The sequence below is a fragment of the Berghia stephanieae genome, chromosome 8, assembly GCF_034508935.2.
Source record: "Berghia stephanieae isolate SIO BIC M18660-M18661 chromosome 8, UCSD_Bste_1.3, whole genome shotgun sequence".
Taxonomy (NCBI): domain Eukaryota; kingdom Metazoa; phylum Mollusca; class Gastropoda; order Nudibranchia; family Aeolidiidae; genus Berghia; species Berghia stephanieae.
Genome location: NC_088367.1, coordinates 17,184,619 through 17,201,469, shown reverse-complemented (window position 1 = coordinate 17,201,469; position 16,851 = coordinate 17,184,619). Strand labels below are relative to the sequence as shown.

Below are 16,851 nucleotides of genomic sequence, written 5' to 3'. Positions count from 1 at the left end.
AGAGTTAAATTGATAGTAAATACCACATTTTAGGCCTTTGCATTGTGAAAAATTGTCTTCATTCTCTTACACAATAAATCGAAACAAACCCCATGTTTCATGTTTTTGTCAATATATCATTTTTTTTTTGCACCCGAGTCATCCCGACATAATACTGTTTCGAGACGGTGTGTCAGCATAAATGTTCATATTATCTGTTATATTTATTTATCTGTCAAACAAGTTAGTCATTGACAGGTACATTGTCCCGTTTGCAGGGCAATCTATAAGCAGCGGGGGGCAGCGTGGCTAAGCAGTACGGTCTTTGCTTCGTACCCAAAAGGTACCGAGTTCGACTGCCCGGTTAGCTGAGTGGCCTTAAGCAAATCGCCCCGCCTTAGCTCACTTTTGCGGCTTACACTGCGGCTGACGCCTGGGTAATTCCATCTTCCCTTTGAATAGACCCTAAAGATAAATTTCCCCTTGGGGATGAATAAAGGGAATTTTATTTTTTATTTATTTTTTTTTTTAAAGTCTGATCTGGATCTTCCCACCCCATGCCCTTTATTTCATTTTTTTCTGACCATGTGAACTGGGGTGGGTTGAGGTCAATTCGTGCGTTTTCTACTATTTACTAATTCTTCTATCTGTTTCCCCATTTCATTTCTACGGAGTCAATTTTAGAGCTCAGAGAATTAGAGAGAGCGGGTGATTATCCCACTTTCATGGTCATCATGATCATTACTGCCATCTTTTTTAGACTATCAACACTTTTCTGCCAGAAATTATGGCAGCGAACTACCTTTCTGTCCTAAATGATGGGACTGAATCCAGGGCTATTGGGTAGCTGGGTCTCTTAAGATCTCCACTGGTGTCCACCTCCACCAGTCTCTGGTTCAATCGCCATTGGTGTCCACCTCACATAGTTTCAGGTTCACTCCTCACAGATGCCCTTCTCCCATATCATCTGGTTCACTCTCCACTGGTGCCCATCTTTGGGGATTAAACCCGGGACCAGGGGAAGTTGACACAATGGTGAGTGATCCTGAGACAACCCGAGACTGACACCATTGGGAAGTGAACATGGGACTATGAGAGGTGGAAACAATTGGGGTAAACCCGGGACGATGGGAAGAATTTTATATCAGTGGGGAATGAACATGGGACTATGGGAGGTTGATACAATTTGGGACGAAGCTGGGACTACAGGAGGTTGACATCAATGGAAAGTGATCTCGAGACTGCCCGAGGTTGACACCATTGGGAAGTGAACCTGGGACTGTGGGAGGTGGATATCAGTGGGAATTGAACTCGGGAATAAGGGAGTTGGACACAAGCGGGAAATAAACCTGGGACTTTGGGAGGTGGAAACTCGTAGGGAATGAACCCGTGAATATGGGAGGTGGACACAATTGGGGAGTGAACCCGGGGATATGGAAGGTTGATATCAGTGGCAAATGAACATGGGACAATGGGAGGTTGACACAATTTGCGGTGAGCCCGGGACTATAGGAGGTTGACAGCAATGGAGAGTGATCCCGAGACTACCTGATGTTGACACCATTGCGAAATGACTCTGGGACTCTGGGAGGTGGACACATTCTGGAGTGAACCCGGGAATGTGGGAGGTTTATATCAGTGGGAAATAGAGGTTGACAGAATTTGGGATGAACCCAGGACTATGGGAGGTTGACTCCAATGGAGAGTTATCCCGAGACTAACAGAGGTTGTCACCTTTGGGAAGTGAACCTGGGACTGTGGGAGATGGACACCAGTGGGGATTGAACCCGGGACTAGGAGAAATAGGCACCAGTGGGGAGTGAACCAGAGACTATGTGAGGTTTACACCAGTGGGGAGTGAACCGGAACACCCACCAATTGGTGGACACAGGTGGGAGCGAACCAGGGACTATATAATGATATAATAGTAACCAATAGAGTATAAACTCGGGGAAAATGAGATATTGACAACAGTGAAAAATAATCATTAGACTATCTCAGGAAGGGCACCCGTGGGGAGTGAGCCCAGGACTATGGAAGTGGATGGCGAAGATTACAGAATGTAGACATATCATTGTCTCAGGTTCACTCCTTACTGGTGTCCACTCCAGTTGTCTCGGGTTCACTCTCCTCTGGGTGTCCTCTTCCATATCCAAGGGTTCAGCCCCCAGTAATGTTAACCTGTTGCAAAGAAGTTTCTAAGTTGTTATTAAATTGCCTCATTCCAATATAATACTAGTTTGAAGCGATGTGTCATATTTTAGATCATCAGAAATACAAAGAATAACGGAAATAATCACTTACCTTATACGTGTATTTGGTAAAAATCTTCTCGCATCGTACAGAGCCTGTTTAAAAGCGTTGACCGTTGTTGGAGCGCTCAACTCCTCGTGCCAATCAAGGGGTGCAAGCCAAGCGATTCGGACCTCAGACCGACGGAAAGTTCTTGTTGTCTTACTGCTACTAATGACTATTGATGGAGGATTTAAAGGTCTTGCAGAAGCAGCCGCCGTCCTCCTAGAGGTTGTAGTGGAGGCGATAGTGGAAAAGGCATAAGGTGTGAAGGGATAATTGACTCCAGGTACGGATCTGCTCGTTGCAAGATCTGCATTTGGAGTTGTCATGAAAGTGTAAGGAGAAGTTGTGGTTCTCAATTGAGGTAGATCGTACAATGTGGTTGGTCTGTTGGTGATTAGATTTTGAGTTGTGTGTATTGGGATTGCCTTTGGCGCTGTCTTTGGAGAGATTGAAGTGGATACGGGTGAGTTAAGATCTAACTTTTTTGCATTATTGGGAGTAGTTGTAGAGATGGTTGTTGATGCAGTTGAAGGGGGCGGTGTCCATGTATTTGACGTTGTTCTGTAGGATTTTTTGGTTGTTGGGATCGTTAGAAAAGTGTTTGTGTTGTTGATCTCATTTGGTAATTTGGTGAAACTTGGATTTGGCCTATTGGAAGGTGAAGATGTATCAAAAGTAGATGAAGCTATGTGTTCATTTTTATATGATGGCGTATTGGTTCCAACCGAAATGTAAGTTGTCGTCTGGGTAGACAAGGACATTGTTTTTGATGTCATGTGATCATTATTGTATACTGGGATATCAGTTCCATCATTTGATTGAGCTATCGATGCCGTGGTATCAATGACGTTATGTGTTGATTCGAGTGTAGGCACAGTGATATTGACAAAACTGTTATTTAATTTGAATGCGGATGGGCCGATTCCATGTATGCTTGGATTTATTGTGGACTTCGTCGTATGGACTACATTAGTAGTTGAACTTGGAGTGACATTTACAGATTCTGTGCGAGGTGTGGTACCGTGATTTGTATTTATAGTTGTACTAATGGTTGATATACTTGCCACGGGAGTGACGGTATAGCTGGATAGAATTTTACTAGAAACGGCATCGTCCATGGAGTAAGTTTTAGTCAAATCGGTTGTTGTATATGAGAAGTCCAAATGTCCTGATGTTAAAGTGGAACATATAACGTCGTCATTTATGAAGTTTTCAGCGGAGTGATCAGTCATTGTTGTAGGTACCGCTTCAAGAGTAGAGGTTGTGATAGTTTCTAAAATATTAGAAGGTGGACCAATATTGGATGGTTCTATTTCAGTAGAAGTGTAATCTATTGTCGAGGTAATGGCAAATGAATTAGAAGCTATTTTGTTAAAGACTTCATGTTTAAGGTAAAGTTCAGTAGTGGGATCATTTCTTTTGATAGAATCAAATATGTTTCCCGTTTTAAAAGCATTCGAGGATAAAATAACATCAGAGTTAGTTTCAGATTTCTCTGTGGTAAGAGTAAAGTAATATTGTGTAGAAGATTGAGGAATTTCCGTATGCTCAATAGACTTGGTTGGTCGTACATCTGTTGTGATTTTTGATGCTAAATTGGGATCTTGAATTTCGTTGCTGGGGTTGTTGATAATGGTGGAAGAGGTAACACTTTTTGTTGTGTATGAAGCTGCTTTTTTAGTGCCAGCTTCGTCACCATCGGTGGTTATATTGATGTCCACTTTACTGTTTGACCTAAAAGAATCCTGAGATAATATATCAGATGAGCTTGCATTTGCAGTTATTGTGTGACCCTGGGTTTCCTTGTCATTAAGAGTTGTAGAATCAATATTTGTAACGCTTATAGTATTTTCTGGGCTTGGGATAAGGTGAATTGCGTTATACTCTGTGTTGACATATGTAGTCTGTCTAGTTGAAATACTTGAGTTTTTTGCGTCGGTACTATTTCTAGTCAAATTGAATTTTGTGGAAGGTTGTATTGTAGATGGAAATGGTTTGATAGTGTTGACCACATTGTTGTGAAGAATTAGTACAGGATGTTGGGGTTGATCAGAAGTCTGGGAGTTAGATTTATTTTGTGAGGATTGTTTTGCTTCCTGTATATGTTTTTCAATATGTGGTACTTGTTTCACATTCGACCTTTGAGTCGTTAAGCGTATAGGTTTTGGATTTTGATGTGAGATACTTGCGTCCGGTAATTGTTCTTTTTCGTCTTTCTTGATTCCCTGACTTGGTACTTCTGAAAGATAATGCAACCTGTTAAGGGCAGTAGCTTTTTGTAATGGTAACTGTGTTGTAATATAATTATTTTTATTAATGGGAAATTCCGTTTGAATTTCTTCTTGTGTTGTTGTCTTGCTTGACTCCGAAGATTTGGTTGACTGAACTTTTGGTATTGTTGTTGTCTCTACTTGTATTGGTGTTATGAGGTTTAACATATCTGGTCGGAATGTGGATTGTGTTGGTGTAGTCGATACTACTTCTCTATCTGGATTCTCAAAAATCAATTGTCCTTTTGCAGGTATTTGTTTTAGGTACTGTTCGTTATTTTTAAACAATGATTTTGGTAATAAAAATGGCGGCGAAGGTGTTGTTGATGATGGTAATGTTAATAAAGATTTTAATGAAGATGGCGATTTTTTAGATAGATTACCCGTAGTAGGTGATGAGATTGAAGTTGAAGAAGATGATGGCACTGTCATTGCCAATGTTTTAATAAAAGTTGAAGGCCGGGAAGTTGTCGATGAAGAAGTCGATAAAAGAGATGTCGAGTCTGCAACACCTTTGACGCCATTGAGAAGTATCCCTGATGATACATCCACAGTGCTATGTGGATTTGCAAGGAGCCTGTCATCGTCTAAACCGCTACTTTCATATATGCTGGATTTACCAAATGTCTTTGTGTCTTTTTTCGTCGTAGTTGTAGATAAAGACAAAGTGTGATCTGCATTCTCTTTATCGGAGAGTTTAGAATTCTCTAAAAAATGCTCATTTTGCAAATTTGCTCTAGGATTTTGTTCCGTAAATGCACGACTGCTTCCTTTTATAGGTTTTGTAAACTCTGCCTGTGCTTCAATACCGTAGACATACACGATCAAAGATATGTAAAATATTAGAGTTAAGTCGTGACAAATTGGCGAAGAGTTGGCAAGAGAATCCATGACCTGGATTGCTTTTAAAAGGGACATCGAAATGTTATTGTCTGATCAACTCAGTTTGTCTTTGAGATGGAATGTGATACAAAACCAATGTGTGAGTCGGGTATGGTTTATTAAATATTAAATATGATCTTCCCTCATATGTCAGTTATGCGTACGAATCACTATCTCTCACCGTTAAAAGGTTTTAAACTGAACGAAAAGACTCCGTGTCATTTATACTTGGTTTGTTCTCCAATTCTTGGATTTGGTCTGAAAAATACGTTTAAAAAAAAAGAACAAAATTAATTTCATCAAAGTGAAAAAAAAATTGAAGGAAAAGTAAAAACTTTTGTTTTCTGTTGTTGGTGTGTCCTTGTTTTACGTCTGTGTGTGTGTGTGTGTGTGTGTGTGTGTGTGTGTGTGTGGGTGTGTGTCTGTGTGTGAAAATGAAAATGTTGCCATGCAAAGATATAACCAATTGGTCCATTTTTGGTAGAGTATTTAATACCTGATCGCCATCCTTTAGAAAGGACGCTACTCTATTACTAACTGCTACTTGTCAGATCTTTCAGACTCAGCTACTCTATTACTAACTACTACTTGTCAGAAATTTCAGGCTCAGCCCGGGATTTAGCCGTAGTACTACGGGAATTTTCGTGGTAGTGAGGAGGTCTGTTGTGATGGGTATCAATATTTTATTATTATTATTATTATATTATTATTATTATTATTATTATTATTATTATTATATTATTATTATTATTATTATTATTATTATTATTATTATTATTATTATATTTTTATTTATTTATTTATTTATTTATTTTTTATTTTATTTTTAAATGAGAAAAACTGATTGGAAATGTAAAAGTGATGGTGATAGTGGTAGTGATAATGGTAATGGTGGTGGTGGTAACGGTGATGATTGGGTGTGGGGATTATGGTAATATTATTATTGTTATTATTATTGATATTCTTGTTGTTGTTGTTGTTGTTTTCTTCTTCTCTTCTTCTTCCTTCTTCTTCTTCTTCTATCTTCTTCTTCTTCTTTCTTCTTCTTCTTCTTCTTCTTCTTCTTCTTTCTTCTCTTCTTCTTCTTCTTCTTCTTCTTCTTCTTCTTCTTCTTTCTTCTTCTTCTTCTTCTTCTTCTTCTTCTTCTTCTTCTTCTCTTCTTCTTATTGTTGTTGTTATTATTATATTATTATTATTATATTATTATTATATATTATTATTATTAATTATTATTATTATTATTATTATTATTATTATTATATTATTATATATTATTATATATTATTTATTATTATTATTATTATTATTATTATTATTATTATCATTATTATTATTATCATCATCATTATTATTATTATTATTATTATTATTATTATTAATTATATTAATTATTATTATTATGAACGTATTGATGTTATTACCATTCGTGTATTTTTGTGTGGTGTATCAGTTTATTTTTTGGTTCCATTTACCTTTTTTTTCCACTTTCATATATGTTGGCATCAAATTGTTGATTTATTGGCGAAAGCCTAATATTGAATAAACTTGAAACTTGAAACTTGAAAAGTTACTCATTTACTCTGGTTTGAATGGGGAGTGAAGATGACCAGAAACATTTCTTCCCTTATAATGTAATTCCATACCATTGATCTAGCAGGTTTTATTTGAAATATTCAAGCGAAAGTATTATTGATTACTTACAATATTTCAAAATATTCATGTAAAAATTAAGGTGCGAACAAACTGGCCTTGTTTTAACATGAAAAAGTGGGAGTTGGGTAAGGGAGTAAAATAAACGTTTGAAGTGCATGTTATATCTAGTGATAGATAAAGCAGATACAATGTAAGCTGTAAACTTTAAAACAGGATTACGTAGGGGTCAATAAGATGATGATAACTGAATTAATAATCACGAGTGAAATATTACAATTCTAGACCTATATTTTTGTTAGTTTAACATTAAATTCACTTTTCAAAACGTAATTCTCGCCAAGGGCTTGGGTCACAATAAGATAACAAAAAGAATTTGTCCGAGAAAGCATGTCCTTGCCATCGTCTCTTGTATTTTAGTTCGTTCGCTGACACTGCATTTTACCACACATCTGTTCCATTGCAGTGTTTATGGTTAATAATAAGTAGTGAGTTATTGCCCTTAGAGGGCACTCTTTGAGTGGTTGAGACGTTGAATAGTGATCCAGAAAGCCCCGAGTTCGAGGCCAACTACAGGCATTTCTATTAACCCCCATATTGCTCACTTGGACACTTTGTTTGCTTTTTACATCATCTTGATGAATTATCTATATTCCTCGATGAAATGCCTAAGCAATAGTATCTGCGTGAAAGAACGTGCTCAAAGCGCTTTACTAGGGGTCCCTGACCAACAGCAACATTTAACATGTAGAATGGGACATGACGCCTGTTAGGCGATATTACAATTTTTTTTTTGACCGAGACAACGCTGTTAATGGCCAGGTACTCATTTTACACCTGAGTACGGTGAGAAAATGTGTGTAAAGAGCCTTCTCTATGGACTTAACTATGCGTCGAGCGAGGCTCGAACCCAGGACCTAAAGATCCGAAAGGGAGTGTCATACCACTAGACCACATAGCCGCACGTAACCATAAACATCATCAACACCACTACCACCATCACTACCACCACCAATACCATCACTACCACCTCCACCACCGCCAACACCTCTTATGAAACAGCATATTCTTTACTTTCAAATTAGAAAAAAAGGAAAAACTCATTGCAAAATCAATTTCGGAGACGCCAATCTTGATAAATCTAAACATACAACCAACGAAATGTTTATTATTTTTTTTTTTTACGAAACCCGCCGAAAACCATAGTCTCAAGTTCACTCCCCACTGGTGTACACTTCCCTGAGTCTCAGGTTCACTCCCTACTGTTGCCTACTTCCCACAACTCTGTCGGATATTGTCGGCTTTCGACGAGTTTCGTCGTGTTTCGTAAAAATGTAATTGCTTTTTTTTTACGAAACCCACTTAAACCCAGTCTCAGGTTCATTCCTCAATGGTGTACACTTTCATGAGTCCCATGTTCACTCCCCACTGCTGCCTACTTCCCACAACTTTGTTGAGTTTCGGCGGGTTTCGGTGGGTTTCGGCGGATTTCGACGGGTTTCGTAAAAAAGAAAACCGCAGCCAACCATGTTTTTTAAAGCATGATAATATTCTCTGCACCATCAAACGGGCTCCCTAATCCTCACTTACACAAAAAGTCCTACATCATTGTTTTCTTCAAAGAATTCAATGAGATGTTAACACAGGAAAAAGCATCGTTTCACCTGACTCTGACCGTAACCCTATTAAACCAATCTATTCGTAAATCACTTTTCTCTCTCCGATCTAAATTGCAATGTGTTGTAACAATGCGACCACATTGTTTTATACAAATGACCATAACTCTTCGACTCATAAAAACAGTTTTTATACAGTCGCATCTAGTAAAACCGGACGTCTCTGATCGTGATATCTCGATAGATCGAATAGCTGAGCTGGAGTGAATATTTTTCACGGTTTCGGTACGTTGCAGTTGTTTTATGATATAATGACGATGGCAATGATGATGATGGTGAAATTAATAATAATAATAATAATAATAATAAATAATAATAATAATAATAATAATAATAATAATAATAATAATAATAATAATAATAATAATAATAATAATAATAATAATAATAATTAATAATATATAATAATAATAATAATAAAATAATAATAATAATAATAATAATAATAATAATAATAATAATAATAATAATAATATATAATAATAATAATAATAATAATAATAATAATAATAATAATAATATAATAATAATAATAATAATAATAATAATAATAATAATAATAAAATAATAATAATAATATCTTTAATATTGGCAATATCCACTAAACGTGCTCAATGCGCTTTGCAAAGGTCCCTGCCAAACAGCAACTCAAAAGATATAGATCGAGACATTACGGCCGTTAGGCAATATTGCAATTTTTCCCGACAGAGACATCGCTGTTAACGGCCAGGTAAACATTTTACATATGAGTAAGATGAGAGAATGTGATTAAAGAGCCTTTTCCAAGGACTCAACTATGCGCCGAGCGATACTCGAACCCAGGACCCCGCGTTTAATTCAACGCACCAAAACATAGGTTCATAAAACATGTTTACCGTTGTATTTACACACTTTATAGTCACCTGGAACAACTACAAAAGACGTCTAACTTCTACGTTATGGCACAAGACCGAAGGGCTAGAGCTCAGGTGATCGTTGGTTAGGATAAAGACCGTTATATTTTATCTGCCGTACACAAAAAAAAAACACAAAAAACATGTATTTAAATATTTGGCAAGATAACTCGTCCTTCGCATATCGATCTATTTAAATGACCCTCATCTAAAAAAAATATTTTTAATTGAACTTTTATATAGCGCAATATCCACTATAAGTGCTCAAAGCGCTTTACAAGGGGTCCCTGGCCAACAGCAACACGCAACATGTAAGACGGGACATGACGCCTGTTAGGCGATATTACATTTTTTTCGGACAGAGACAAGGCTGTCAACGGCCAGGTACTCATTTTACACCTGAGTACGGTGAGAGAATGTGAGTAAAGAGCCTTTTTCAAGGACTCAACTATGCGCCGAGCGAGGCTCGAACCTTGGACCTTCCGATCCGAAAGCGAGTGCCATACCACAAGACCACATAGCCGCATCTAGGCTAAAAAAAAACCCCGATAAAACTCTCAAATATGTGGCTTCGCGAAGTAACTTATCTATGTCATTATATTATTCACACATTTACAAGTGTAATATTTGTACGGACTATGTGTGCTTTTTATGGGCTAGTGGCAAGACACTCGTCCTCGGTCTGGAAGGTCAAGGGTTTGAGTCCCGCTCTAAGCATCGCATAGTTCAGGCCTTTGAAAAGGCTCTATACTCATATTCTCTCACCGTACCCAGGTGTAAAATAAGTACCTGACCGTTAACAGCGATGTTTTTATCGGAAAAATATATAATATCGCCTTACAGGCGACATATCTCGTTCTTCATATTAAGTGTGCTGTTGGCCAGAGACCCATTGTAAAGCGCCTTAAGTAGTACGTTTCGTGGATATTGCTCTATATAAATGTTAAAGTATGTAAACTATTTGAACTTTAATATTGTGGACAACAACATTTTTTTATCATTATCATTATATTCTTTATGTTTCGACTATCCCAGCAACTATTATTGTGGAAACGAATGTGCTCGGTTTATCGTGGTGGCTGTAATTCCATTAGATGGACTGCACGGTGATATCTGGCCATTATATGGACAGCACGGTGATATCTGCTGGCCATTTAATTTGACATGGACATCGGCAACATTGATTTATTTATTGGCAAAACACTTCAGTGTGGATTTCTCTGCTGCCTAATATAATAGAATATGAAAAAATTCTGACATTTGTTTCAGTCCCTTGTTTTGTGGATGTTCATTAAAAACCTTGATAAATCCTACATGCAAAATACGACGAATGACGTGTGTTTTATAATATCATTGATTTAAGGGACGCCTGGTTTTCTATGTAAAAGACTGCGACGGCCTGGAGTGCAGGTGTATTTTATGTACCTATCTGGATTAACATTTATAATTATCATTGGAAAATAAATTTTTAAAATATCACAAATGTAAATTAGTAAGCCTTTCATGTTTTTGGCGCTCATGGAATCGCAGTTTATTCTAAGTTCAGAGGCGTTAAATGAGCTATTAAAATTTATTGCTACCCTTAAGAAAAGGCGTTAGTCATTTGCAACGTTGTTTCGCAAAAGCTATTAAGTTTGCCCCATTAACGTTTGAACGCTGCTGTCGTTATCCCTATAGCTAACTTTCCAGCGTTGCAATGTGGCTGACGCCTGACTTATATCAGTATATTTTTAGAGATCGACCCAAAGGTCAAATTTTCAAATGAAATAAATATTTGGAGTTCGTTCATTTATTCCTATCCAAAAGCCAGCAAGACGTCTTTTTTCTACCCATTTAACGTTTTAGAAGCTGTGATAAACTCCGGATCAAATGCCCTTATGCCTCGGAAAGACTACTACTATTGGGACTAAAACTCAGAGCATTTTCTAGATGTATTCATTGTCAAGACCACACTTCGATTTTGGAAAAGAAGTCATCCTGCAAAATTGCAATATTTTGGTAATTTTGTTTTCTCTTGAAAATGAGAAACATGAAACTTCTGCCGTTGTTTGTTATTCTCAACAGAAAGCATTTCGACGGATGGAATTACATGTGGCATGTTTTTGACACCGTTGGATATTCCAAATCTGTTTGAATCACATTATGCATATCTGCTGTTCAATTTTTCTAAGCAGAAGTCTGTAATCGACGAACAATGTTATTTTTAGTTTGAGGAGATAAGTGGTCATTCGTGTTAATTATAATATTTAGAAGTATAAGGATCCGAGTACTGTCCCCTGTGGAACCCCAGAAACGACGTTGCATTTGTTGCTGGAGTGTTCGCCGATGACAACTTCTTGGGTTCTATCACAGAGCCAGTTTTGAAACCATTTCAAGATTTTCTGCCCTCTTTGTTTATGCTCCAGATTACTTTTCGTTCAAGCTATATCTAGTAGCAAGAACTTTTCGTTTGGCACAGTGTCAAATGCTTTAGAAACATCGAGCACAATGAGTTTAATCTGCTTTTTCTCTTCCAAGGAGCTAGCAGTTTCTTAAACAGTCTAATGCGTTGGATGTCATACAATTTGAATATTTTCTGAATCTGTGTTGGTGGTCTGCTAATATTTTATGCATACTCAATGTCTCAATTGTTTCTGTTATATGTTTGTGTTGAGAATATTGGATATTAAGCTTAATTGCTGGCCAACTAACTTCGCGGAGGTTGTGTGTGTTGAACCCGCGATCTCAAGAAGTCGGGAAGAGAGAGGCTCTAATAATGACTAGGGTTAGAGACGATTTTTTTTGGGATCGTGGATAGCTCATACGGTAGAGTCACGATCTCACCTGCCAGGCGGAGTTGTCGTACCAGTAAGGTCGCGGGTTCAAACCCCCATCACCGCCGCGAAAGTTTTATTCTCTATTGTCTTCCGGCACTTTCCTACTCACTTCATCTCTTGTTAATATTTTATGCGTATTGAGGTCTCCTTTAGAGAATAGACAATGATTTGGTCTAGTTCTAAAAGTTGAAAGACTAATGTCAGTGTTATTTGGAGGAAAATGTGCCAATAATAAACATAATTTTGTTTCGGTTTAAATCGTTAATAAACAGGTAGATTTCAAACACCGAGCGTAGTGTGAAGCAAACACCAACATTCTCGATCAAAAAAACCCAAAATGTAGAAAGGTTAAGAGCGCCCCAAGCAAAAAAGGCAATTTCAATGCATTATCTGTGGAAACCGTGCCAAAAAGACTGTGGTGATAATTTACTGTAAAACCCCCAAATTGTCTTCAATGTTTATTTTCAGACCATGCTTGTCTTTATGTACCCCTGTTACTCCTTGACTCTTCTCGATAAATCTTTTCATCCTCCTCCTCCTCATCCTCCACTTCTTTTCCTTCTTCTGCTTCTTCGTCTTCTTCTTCTTCTTCTTCTTCTTCTTCTTCTTCTTCTTCTTCTTCTTCTTCTTCTTCTTCTTCTTCTTCTTCTTCTTCTTCTTCTTCTTCTTCTTCTTCTTCTTCCTCCTCCTCCTCCTCCTCCTCCTCCTCCTCCTCCTCCTCCTCCTCCTCCTCCTCCTCCTCCTCCTCCTTCAAATTTGCACAATAGACTGATAGATTCATGCTATCGACAATTTCTACCGTTGTACAGATGCAGTGTGATGGAAAGGATGAAGATGTAATTTGTTCAAAGTATGGGAAACAACTCCTTTGGACCGTAAAAAAAAGAGAAAATTATACCGGTTACTTCCCGTACTTCTTCTGTAAATCTATGATTAATGGGTTAACTACGTTTGTACTCTGGAGAGAAACGTGTATAAAAATTTGGGCAAAAAACTCATCCTTCAAATATCGACCGATTTGAATGTCCTTTATCTTGGCAAAAACTCTCAAGCATGGGATCTCATAAGAGCACATCAGAAAACTCGGTAATTGAATAATAATAATAATAATAATAATAATAATAATAATAATAATAATAATAATATAATAATAATAATATAATAATAATAATAAAATAATAATAATAATAATAATAAAATAATAATAATAATAATAATAATAAATAATAATAATAATAATAATAATAATAAAATAATAATAATAATAATAATAATAATAATAATAATAATAATAATAATAATAATAATAAATAATAATAATAATAATAATAATAATAATAATAATAATAATAATAATAATAATAATAATAATAATAATAATATAATCAATCAATATCATATCATCATAATATAATAATAATATAATTAATAATAATAATAATAAATAATAATAATAATAATAATAATAATAATAATAATTAATAATAATAATAATAATAATAATAATAATAATAATAATAATAATAATAATAATAATATAATAATAATAATAATAATATAATAATAATAAATAATAATAATAATAATAATAATAATAATAATAATAATAATAATAATAATAATAATAATAATAATAATAAATAATAATAATAATAATAATAATAATAATAAAATAATAATAATAATAATAATAATAATAATAATAATAATAATAATAATAATAAAAAATAATAATAATAATAATAATAATAATAATAATAAATAATAAAAAAAATAATGAAAAGAAAAAGAAGAAGAAAAAAAATATAAGATAATAATAATAATAATAATAATAATAATAAATAATAATAATAATAATAATAATAATAATAATAATAATAATAATAATAATAATAATAATAATAATAATAATAATAATAATAAATAATAATAAAATAATAAAATAAATAATAATAATAATAATAATAATAATAATAATAATAATAATAATAATAATAATAATAAATAATAATAATAATAATAATAATAATAATAATAATAATAATAATAATAATAATAATAATAATAATAATAATAATAATAATAATAATAATAATAATAATAATAATAATAATAATAATAATAATAATAATAATAATAATATAATAATAATAATAATAATAATAATAATATAGGAAGTGGAAATTCTCCTGCCAAATAAATGTTTAAAATGTGTTTTGTCAATGAGTGACAACATTTTACCGTCCATCACAGAGAGCTGGAGAGTTGGTGATACAAAATGGACTGCACTATGTCTGTCTCTGCAAAATGATTGATCGCTCCCGTGTGTCACCTCCGGTAACCCCAATCCCAGCACTGCTGTCTGTCCTCTCTCGCTTTCTGCATCCCCCTCCCCCTACTCTCCTCCCCCCCCCCCCCACCCCCGCCACCCCCCACCCCCTCTCCTTCTACCTCTTTCCTTTAATATATCCCCCTGTCTGTACTTCCCATGTAACAACATACAGAAAATCGGACCACCCCCATACATAAATGTCACAGCTTGTAAAATGACATCACTATCGTCCCTGTCCCTTCCCTTTCCCTCTCTATCCCCCCCCCCCCCCCCCTTCCGACACTCACCCCCCCCCCCCCCCCAAAAAAAAACAAAAAAAAACCCACTGTAATAGTCTTGCCATGCTAGCTACATAGCGATGCGTTTTTCGTGTAATACATGAAGTATCTTTAAAATGACGTAAAACAAAGGTAAACAGGAAAACGAACCTCGGTTTTACAAGGTTAATGGGTTCGAACCATAGCCTTCTTGTTTGCCATTGTTCGAATCTATTGAACTCTCATGATTTCCATTGCCACTCAATGTCGGGCTATGAGTTTACCAAGGCTAGGACCAGACACAGGACCCAACTGGTACCTCACAGACTGCATGTCTGAGAGAGATAGATAGAGAGAGAGAGAGAGAGAGAGAGAGAGAGAGAGAGAGAGAGAGAGAGTGCGTGTGTGTGGGAGAGAGATAGAGATGGATAGATAGATAGATAGATAGATAGATATATAGAGATAGATAGATAGATAGATCGATAGATAGATAGATAGATAGATCGATAGATAGATAGATAGATAGATAGATAGATAGATAGATAGATAGAGAGATAGATAGATAGATAGATAGATAGATAGATAGATAGATAGATAGATAGATAGATAGACAGATAGATAGATGGGGAGATAGAGATTTAAAAAATGCAGAGAGAGAGACAGAAGAGAGAGAGAGAGAGAGAGAGAGAGAGAGAGAGAGAGAGAGAGAGAAAGAAATACGGCCGAATGTAGATCTTTTACAGCATTAGATCGAATCAGTCAATGATAATGGCCACACACAATCGAAAGATTCATTGGCTGCTGAAACAGAAACTCTGAGGCCAGAGCCATTTATAAAGCATGCCAACCAGGCAAAATTGTCGTCGGTCCTCCAGATTTTGAACATTGTATATAACAATATAATTTTACCCAGATAAAAAAAATTCAAGACCAGTCTACTTTAAAATCTAAAAATTCGCAATTTTTAGGAGAGCAAAGTTAGCCGCTATAGTTGCCTTTTTAAAAAATCAAGAATTTCCCCTCAGAATGATTAAATAATGACTTCAAAATCCTTAAAATCATGTAGTCTGGCATCAACTTTTACTTTCAATATATTGTAATGACCAAAGGATGCTCATGAAGTTCTGAAATTCTGGCAAACTTTCGTAATTCTACCAATTTTTCGTTATAATAGGCAGGTCTGAAAACCCCGTAAGGGCTAACCCACACATGAGACTGACTCTGACGATCCGGCACTGCAGTCCTCTGCCATCTTCCGGATAAAGATGTCGGGCACAGACAAAATACTAAGAATAAAGAGAAGAGCCGCAAGACCTAACCATACCAAGCACCCGACGTCCTCTGTCGTTTTTTGGGGTTTTTTTTCGAGCTTGGTATGGTTAGGTCTAGCGGCTCTTCTCTTTATTCTTAGTATTTTGTCCGTGCCCGAAGTCTTTATCCGGAAGAAGGCTGAGGACGTCAGTTCCGTGTCCTCGGAGTCAGTCTCCGGTGTGGGTTAGCCCTAAGCCTCGTAATTTCATAGCCTGGTCAATAAATTACATCTCATTACAAGGCGACGACCACCTAAAGAAAGTAAACAATAAGATGTATTTCAACGGATGAGAACATTTATTGTTTTCCTTAGCTAACTAACGCCAACTGCGGTTAAACATTATAGATGGAACGACATTGACGTCCTTCAGCTCTTTGTTGTTGTTTTTAAACACCCATTTTAATTATTAGTACTCACTAAATTCTATCAATCAGACTATGAACGTTTAAGGTCACACATAGTTTCGTGTGTTGGTAGGCTATATTC

The 16,851-nt window shown here is 35.7% G+C and overlaps 1 protein-coding gene across 1 annotated transcript in view; it reads right to left on the bottom strand.

Moving 5' to 3' along the window:
• The window catches only part of LOC144978283 (atrial natriuretic peptide receptor 2-like), a 97,016-nt gene extending 91,451 nt beyond the window's left edge, over positions 1–5,565 (bottom strand). Inside the window, exon 1 of the mRNA XM_078924130.1 lies at positions 2,284–5,565. Within this exon, the coding sequence (XP_078780256.1) occupies positions 2,284–5,465 (3,182 nt within the window). The 5' untranslated portion in view covers positions 5,466–5,565. The remainder of the gene's footprint in view (positions 1–2,283) is intronic.
• Between the last annotated feature and the right edge of the window lie 11,286 nt (positions 5,566–16,851).